At 38.2% G+C, this 9183-nt stretch overlaps 1 protein-coding gene across 1 annotated transcript in view; it reads right to left on the reverse strand.

Moving 5' to 3' along the window:
• LOC105483341 (interferon induced with helicase C domain 1) overlaps positions 1–8629 on the reverse strand; it is a 52003-nt gene extending 43374 nt beyond the window's left edge. The window contains exons 1-2 of the mRNA XM_011744168.3: positions 7828–8629; positions 810–978 (exon numbers count right to left, since the gene is read on the reverse strand). Coding sequence (XP_011742470.2) covers positions 810–978; positions 7828–8280 — 622 coding nt within the window. The 5' untranslated portion in view covers positions 8281–8629. The remainder of the gene's footprint in view (positions 1–809; positions 979–7827) is intronic.
• Between the last annotated feature and the right edge of the window lie 554 nt (positions 8630–9183).

The raw sequence follows: 9183 nt of genomic DNA on the forward strand, positions 1-9183 counted from the left end.
GACCTCACCAGAATCACCCTTAACACCCATATTTCTACCATTTACCAAAAACTCTTAAAGTCTCTATCAATTACCCAGTTCCAAAGCCACTTCTACATGTTTAGGTATTTGTTACAGCAGCACCCCACTTTTTATACCAAAGTTTTCATTAGTTTGGGTCACCAGAACAAAACTGCAATGATTATAATTAATTAATAGTTAACTTTCAATTTGTCTTTCATATGATATTTTTGGAAACATAGGATGCATACTACGAAAAGAAAAATAAGATAGCAGTTTAAGTGAGGTTTACAAATAATGTATGAGAAGGAGCTATAAAATGTTATGTTATTACCGTCGTTGAATGCTTTTTAAAATCTCACATTAGGTAATGTTGAGATATATTGACAAAACAATCCTTTTATCAAATGCTTAATACATTGCTTAAAAATGTATAAAATGTTCAGAATAATATGCAGCAGATTTTTTATAACCACTAAAATACTTTCTTCCAAGGTATTTGTGTATATTCAATGTTAAATAATCTTGATAAAAATTTCTGGTAGTCATATCATTTCTAAAATAAGGTAGTAGAAAGAGTGTTGGTTGAACTAAAAATGGTCTTTGATCAGTTGATTTTTTCCCAGGCATCAATTTCCTCATTTGTAAAGGTGATAAAATAGATCACCTTTACAATGATGATATATCACATATGTTCCACTCTTAAAATTTTGATTCTAAAAATCTTGGTGTTTAGCATTGTGTCTGTCTGCTTTATTGAACTCTCAATCACTAGGCAGAATTGGAAAAATCTTCCTAGGTAAAATTACCTGCATTGCTTTCTGAGCAATCAGTGCCTGTTAACTCTTGGACAAGTTCATCGTTTCCTGTTTGACGAAGAACATCCAGAAATGCAGAGAACCAGTTTTCTTTCTGCACAATCCTTTTTAGTAGTTCTCTTACACCTGATTCATTTCCGTTGTTTTCTGCAGCAGCAATCTGTTGTAAGAGAAAATTAGAATTAAGTAAGATCAAACATCTTCTGAATAACCTTAAACAGGAAATACCATTTAGAAAAACTGAGCAATTAAGCATAAGTATAAATAAAGGCTTATATTGAAACATTGAAGAAAATAGCTATGTTACCTGTAGCAATTCTGAAGTTGGCAGGGAAAAAAAAAAGTCTCTGGACAAAAAAAAAAAAAAAAAAAAAATATTCTCTGGACCAAGTGTCCTTTTAAATATGAACCATTTTTTTAACGCTATTGAATTATTCAAACCTGACACCTACAAAATAAATTTTACCTCAGCCATTCCCGAATAAAGGGTAGAAGAGAAAGTATCTTTAGTTTGTAGCCATGTTATATCTGTTTTCACCAATTTCTTTCTGTATATCTAGGACTGGCTATATTTTTTCAATCTATGGAGTCTGTAAATAGGAAATCAAACATTTCTTATGTAATTCTTCTTTCTTCATGATTATCATTATGAAATAAGTAATTGCTACTGCAGATTTATGTTCTTTCCTATTCAATATTTGCACAGTTGATTATTACTATAATCAATTTTTCTCAAATTTGTGTTTATTTAATGTTATGGGAAATTTGTTTTTATATCTTTTTTTGGAAATATGGGGCAGAATTATTTTTATATCCATTCATTAGAGTCTTTAGACTTCATTTATTTTCTCTTTTAGGTTAATCTAGTAAATTCTTTTTAAATGTGGATCATTTGTGTAATCATTGTTACAGCGCATCTCCTTAGGTCATAATACAGCAATAAGGATTTGGAGGAAAGATGAACTCAAGCCATGTTTAGACATGAAAGAAGTTAGGCAGGACATCGTTAGCTTTCTGTGGCATTTAGCAATTTACTTCATCTTCCTAGACCTCGATTACAATATGTGGAAAACAAGGCAGCTGAAAAGAAATTTCGGAGTTTCTATATCTTAGCTGCACATTAGAAACAATCATAGAGCTTTAAAAAATACTGATGCCTAGGAAACACCCCTAAAAGATACTGATTTATTTTATCTATGTTAGGAACTCAGATATTAAAGAAAAATTAAAGCATCTTATGTGATTCTATCAACCTCCCAGATAAGAAATATTGCCTTTGATATTATCAAAGGTCCTTCTCAACATTTGCCAATCTTCCACATGTAAAATTTGGATTGTTTAGTTCTTTCCTACAAATTTATGTATTTTCTAGTCCTATAAATATATTCCATAACCTTTTATGTCAGCAATTTGTTAATGTTTTTGGAACAATGTCTGGCACTAATTCAGTGTTAGAATTATTATGGATGACTGGGAAGAGTCATTGTTACAAACACCTCACCTGCACAAGCACATGCTGCATGGTCTCTACCCAAGGGATATTTCCGTCTTAACATCTAGTAGTTAAGAATGCTGTTCTAGGGGACTTGTATTAATCCAGCAGCCCAGAAGTAGGTACCAATATTAACTCATTTACAGATCAGAAATCCAAGGCACAGAGATGTTTAGTTATCTCTCTGAGGTCACAAAGCCAGTAAGTGGCAGAATTAGAATTCGATCCCAGGCAATTGAATTTAGAGGTTGAATCCTGCCTTCTTGAACTATAATTATAGCTTATAATTTTCTCCAATTTTAGTTCATTTTCTGGCAAGAAGTGGTTAAAAATAACTATTTGAACTCAGTAAATTTCAAGTGAATTCAGTCCATGTCATCCACAACATTTTCTAAGCAGATTTTTGCTCATTTTTTACCATTTTTTTTCTAACTCTCTTAGTCTCCTAGTGGAAATTCTTTGGCTTCCCTGGTGTTGTAACATCTTTATTATCATCTGCTAATTTAACAAGTAATTGCTATAGATGTAAATAAGACTAGTTTCAGTGCCTTCTTTTAACTCAGCCATTCTCATATTTTATTACCCCATCCTTTAATCAGCTTTAAATACATTTGAAAGAAGCAATCAGGAAGGATTTCCTTAAAAAGAACCAGTGAGGCACTGTAACAAATACTGTTATTAAAAAATCCCTAAGCATATTCTATCCACAAAAGTTTCTTCAACTACTAATCTATTAAGTCAACTTTTACTGTGGAATCATATTTGTCAAGCTTTCTTTGCCTTTATTGAGTCCAAGCATGTAAGGATCATGATGTCATTATTTCCTAAACATATTCTTACAATTTGAATGTGGAACTACATATATCTGTGCAATTTTAGCAGCCTCATCAAGATGCTGAATTTTTAAGAAATCTTCTCAGTTTTGGTGCTGGAAAGTACATCAACTCCCTTTGACGCAATTATGTAATTTTAAAAATTTAATCTGTTCTCCTAAAACATTGTAAAGATATTAGATCCCAATATGTAAACACAATTACAGAAATTCGTGGAAGGCAAATATTTAGATTTGAGACTGCAACAAGTCATAAAACGATTGTCACCCATGCCCCTACTCCACTTGAAGTTTTCTCTATGAAGTTAAAAATGGATGGATGTTATCATGACTATGTAGTCTATTAACACATTGTTAACTAAATTATGAAATATAAAACAAAATTAATTTGGGGATAATACAATTCAATGCTTTCATATTCTAAATTATTTGATATGTTTTTTCTTTCCAACAGAAATCAGTGAAGAAACCAATGACATTTCCATAAAGCACTGGCTTGCCAACACAATTGTACAGTTTAATGCAAATGTTTTCTTCCTTTTATAATAATCTTAGATAGCTATTTAAATATGATGGTGATTTTTTTAACCCAGCAGAGTTCAACTCTCAGATAAAAGTAAATCAAGAAGCAAAACCTGTATGTTAAAAATAAAGAATTTTAAAGAACCAGTTTCCCACAAAAAGTTAATATCTTAACCCAATGAATATTTATTGTCACATTGACATAGCTAATTTCTTAGTCATACTTTTTTTTTTTTTCAAATGAAATTCTTATCCTTCCTAATTTGCCAGACAATACAATATTCTTGGGGAGATTGACTTGGGTACTCAACTTGATGTTGGGAGAACTGGACTGTTTTCAGCTGGACTAGTCATGGCATCTCTGGTTCTCCTGTGTAAAAGAAAGGGGTGTGGAGTCTCCAGGACTACAGATGCTTTGTGTTCTGAACTGGCCAGGGATGAAACACGCACCTCTCTTTAGCTGTTCAGCTTGATTATTAAGACACTATGGAAATGTTTATATGATCACTTCAGTTCCCAGAGTTCATGACTGCCTAAGTTGATGGGTGTGCCAAGTTGTAACAATGCCAAGTTGTAACTTAGCATCCTAAAAGAGGAGCAAGGCGGTACAAGGATTGCTTTATTATAATGATTGATAAAATGGCATATATATTACTGCTGAATCTCTGGTATTTAGAATAGTCCCTTGTATACAGTAGACATTCTTCTTTCCTTCCTTCCCTCCCTCCCTCCCTCCCTCCCTCCCTCCCTCCCTCCCTCCCTCCCTCCCTTCCTTCCTTCCTTCCTTCCTTCCTTCCTTCCTTCCTTCCTTCCTTCCTTCCTTCCTTCCTTTCATTCTTTCTTTCCTTCTTTCCTTCTTTCTTTCTTTCTGACAGAGTCTTGCTCTGTCGCCCAGGCTGGAGTGGAGTGGTGCGATCTTGGCTCACTGCAAGCTCTGCCTCCCAGGTTCACACCATTCTCCTGCCTCAGCCTCCTGAGTAGCTGGGACTACAGGCTCCCACCACCAAGCCTGGCTAATTTTTTTGTATTTTTAGTAGAGACTGAGTTTTACTGTGTTAGCCCGGATGGTCTGGATCTCCTGACCTCGTGGTCCGCCCTCCTCGGCCTCTCAAGGTGCTGGGATTACAGGTGTGAGCCACCGTGCCCGGCCTACAGTAGACATTCTTTCATCAACACTGATGAACACTATAACACAACTTCAAGAAAGGACAAAACAGTCTCTGTGTTTTTCTCCTGTCTTTTCACCACTAGCATGGCATCTGGCACAAAGATGCCACTCAATAAATTCAAACTGAATGAATGAATGAATGAATGAATAAGTTTTTGGGTACTTGCTGGACACAAACCTATGTCTAAAGTCATTTTCAGAAGGCCTGCTGGAATCAGGGGCAGGGGCTAGGAAATGGGGTGGGAATCCTAAACTGAAATAATAGATCAAGTAGAAAATGTCTATGGTAAAACAGAAAAAGAACAAAAATACCAGACCATTTTATGGAAGTCTTGATTACTTATTTTAAACCATCAAAAAAGCAAATTTGGAAATCTTATTTTCATCATTCATCCATTCTTTAATGCCTAGCAACACAATTCAATACATCATGTGTTTTCAATACTTATTCCAGACACTTTCAGAAATAAATTCAATCAGTCTATCAATCAAGTAATCAATGCTTATTAAACACCAACCCTATACCTAATCCTGGTTAGGTTCTGGGATGAAAGAGGTAATTTCTTTTTCAAATCAGTATAATCTAGGGACTTTAAGAAGTATGTCTCAATTGCAACATGGGGAATTTACCTAAATCTCTCAAACTTAAATTTACAAGGAAATGTAATCAGATGAATAGTAATAAAAGTCAACACCATTATCATATCAAATAGCTCTGATTTATAAGCTTTTTCATAAACACTATTTCTGATTTGATGTTGAATAAAATACTGTGAGAAATTTTATGATGTCCATTTTCACAGGTAAATGTAGCATCAGGGAACTTAAATAATTTGGCCCGAAGTAACACATACAGTAAGAAGCCAAGATAGACCTCAGATCCATGTGTTCCCCTTCTACAGTCTTATCACACTTTGCTGCTGTAAGATAAACCTTCATCAATGACCACCACCTCAATATAGATTATTCTTCCAAACATAATGCTTGCTTCTCATTGTCCACCATAGCTTATTTTTGGAACTGATAATACATGTAAAATGATGCACACAACAATTATTCCAGACTCTCACAGAGATACTGTTACTTCCTAGAGAGCCTCAAATGTATAGCTGCTTAGTCTTTCGGGGCCTCCTTTGAAATGTGAATCAGAGGGAGAATTTGGGTTGCTTTGGCCTTAACTGCTACTAGTACAAGAAAGTCCCTTTACTCTATATCTTCTTTGTGTCAAATCCCTTGCATTACTGCTAGCTGCCTCCAAGCTTGCCAGAATCAAGAACTTGGATAAAATCTAGCTGGCGGAAATTCAATCCAGGCAAGACAAAAGTGATGCTGATAGGCAGAAGTATTTAGAGTAAATAGGGAGAAGTGCTGTTTCGCTGGCAATCGGGACATCATACCCACCAAACATAAACAGCTTTGTGGTGTTACTGGACTCTGTTGCTTCTGGACTTCTAACAGCTACTGTGGCTGGAAATGCCATCTTCCATCTCCAGCTGGCTTGAAGGCTGCATACTTTCTTCCAAATTAAGATTCTGCCACAGTGATGTACACATTTGTCATATCCAGCTGGACTACTATAATGCGTTCTAGCTTGTTCTCAATACACAAAACGACATAAACATTACAGACAACAGTGCAAAGTAATTTACTTGTTGGGAAAACTGGCCATCAAAATTAGATGCATGTTTGGGTCTTTGGACAGGCCCTGTGTCTGTCAAGTCTACAAAAGATCACTAACTTTATTCACTAAAGACTAAATTACATCATAGGCTATAGCCAATCAATCAAATGCCCAGAAGTTAGTAATGAATACACAAACAATGGATGAACCAAAAAGAGAGGAAAAAAATGTGAAAATCATACAGTGGTGTAGACAAAGCCTTTGACTTTTAGTCATGGCTTTATTCGTCTACATGTCTTCCAAAACAAGACTTTTGACTTACGAGCCTGAGTAAGTCAGATGCAAACAGGTCAGCATTTATACACACCTCAGTACATCTTCACTTATCAAAAAACAATTCATATCACATTTAATGTAAAGTCATCAGTAAAATTCGCCCTGTCAAAATGCCACCTTAAGAAAAATCCAGTTTCTTCACTAATATGAAAAACTGAAATTAGCAACACATTCTTTCAATGAATTGTTTTTAAATTTTGATTCTCAGAAAATGTAGAAACTTTGATTAAAGAAAGAGAAAAGGGTGTGTGTGTGTGTGTGTGTGTGTGTGTGTGTGTGTGATTGCAATTTACCCATTTGGGCTAAGAATAAATGGCACAATATGTAATGTGGGGCAAAGATTGGAAAACTTTTTCTCTAAAATGCCAGATAATACATATTTTCGGCTTTAAGGGCACATAGTTTCCATCCAATTGCCTTTGGAGTAGAAAGGCAGCCACAAACAATATGTAAACAAACGAACATGACTGTGTTCCAATAAAACTTTATGAACACTGAAAATTAAAAATTGAAAAATCTAGAGACCGTCCTTAGCCTGTGGGCCTGAAAAAAACAGTAGCAGGCTGGATTTAGCCCGTGGGCCGTAGTTTGCTGACCCCTGCTCCGTGCAACTACATTAAATAAGAAAAACATTCAACACTTTGGGCAAATTATTTAATCTGCCTCAGGTTTTCTCATCTGCAAAATGGAGTTAATAACATTAGGAGCCTCAGTGGGTTACTCTGAACATGAACTGTAGTAATACATTTTGAAAATGATACCAAGTGCACATAGTAAGTGTTCAATACATGTTACCTGTTAATATACATTACAATTCTAAAGTTAACTCCTTTTTAGTTCAGTGAAAAGATTAGAAAAGTAGTTCTTTTGTGTTTAAATTTTCAACATTGTCTTAAAGTGCCTAGATGTTGTCTTCTCAAAGGAAGAAACTAGATGTGCCCAAAGATGTCATGCACATTTGGAAAGGGGCAAACGCACAAGGAAACCTGCTTTGCAAAATCTGCCTAAAAGGCTAGCTCCGTCTGAACAGACACCTACCCGGTTTCTGTCTTCAATTGTCAACAGTTCCTCCTCCATGCACTTATCCAAGACGTCTCTAACTAGAAGCTTGTCCACCAGAGTGGGCTGAAGGAGGTTCAGCAGTTGGAGACATTCATCATGAGCGTTCTCAAACGATGGAGAGGGCAAGTCAGTGAGCTCAGGGTTCATGTAGCGGGCGGCCAGAGGGCTGCCCGCTCTTCGGAGGGCCTCCACGAATTCCCGAGTCCAACCAAGGTGCCAGACTCCCTTCTCCAAGGTGCTCAGGAGCAGTTCAACTGCCTGCATGTTCCCGGAGGTGGCGACCGTCCTCTGAATCTGCTCCTTCACTTCTGCAGGCAGAAAGGTCAGGTAGTCCAGCACAGGCTCCACCTGGATGTACATTTTCACCCTGGCCCTGAAGCACGAGATGAGATAGCGGAAATTCTCGTCTGTGGAATACCCATTCGACATCTTTCTTTCTCAGAGAAGGGAGAGGGTTCTCCCAAGCAGATGGTGCTGTTCTTTGCGGGACAGGTGAGATGTGCGTGCCGCTGTCCGCTGCCCACTTGGAGGAGAAGGGTCTACCTCTCTGTGCCTGACAACGACCAGGTTGCCCGCAGAGCCCTCCGGCCGGCGCGCGGGGCTGCGGTCGCACCTGGGCAGGTGGGCAGGTGGGCAGCGGGGAGGCGCGCGGGGCCGCGGGCGCGGCACTTTGGACTCTGCGGTGTGCACCCCGGGTCCCGAACCGGGTCGATCCGGCTGCACAGACGGGTAGGAGCTTCGAGTCTAGCTTTCTGTCAGGCAGTTTTTAAAGAGTTTCCCAGACTTTGGTTTCTGTTTCGATTCTCTTTTCAGGACTTTGCAAACGTAATCGGCCTAGAGGGGAGGGAGTTTCCTCAGGGAGGCGCCACCTTTTGGTCGGGGCGGGTGAAGACGGGAGGCCTTTGGTCAAGGACACCGCGGGAAACAGAAAAGGAAAGCGAATTCTCTCTGGCACCAAGACCAACACTCTAGCAAAGCTCCTCCTGCGGTTATTTTGTTTTCCCAGCGGGGTTCTGCCTTAACAATCAGGTCCTTTGTAGGTCAAAACGTGCAGTGCATAAAAGCCTGTGATTTGGGACTTTCCAATGGGGAAGTGAACAGAAACTGCCACAGACCCGGCCGTGAACAGGGAGTTACCCACGGCTGGTGAATACAGCAAGGCAGGCCTGGCTGAGGTTGGTGAGACTGCGAGGGACAGGTGAGAGATGAAGCTCAGAAGACATCTTTGCAGAGATGTGGAGAAGCCAGGAGGAAGTCACCTCTGTGCCCTCCCTAAAATAAACCTGACCTCCCGTGGGTTCCCAGACACTAACTTGTTTCCCTGGGAATTTG

Source organism: Macaca nemestrina, chromosome 11 (genome assembly GCF_043159975.1).
Source record: "Macaca nemestrina isolate mMacNem1 chromosome 11, mMacNem.hap1, whole genome shotgun sequence".
NCBI lineage: Eukaryota > Metazoa > Chordata > Mammalia > Primates > Cercopithecidae > Macaca > Macaca nemestrina.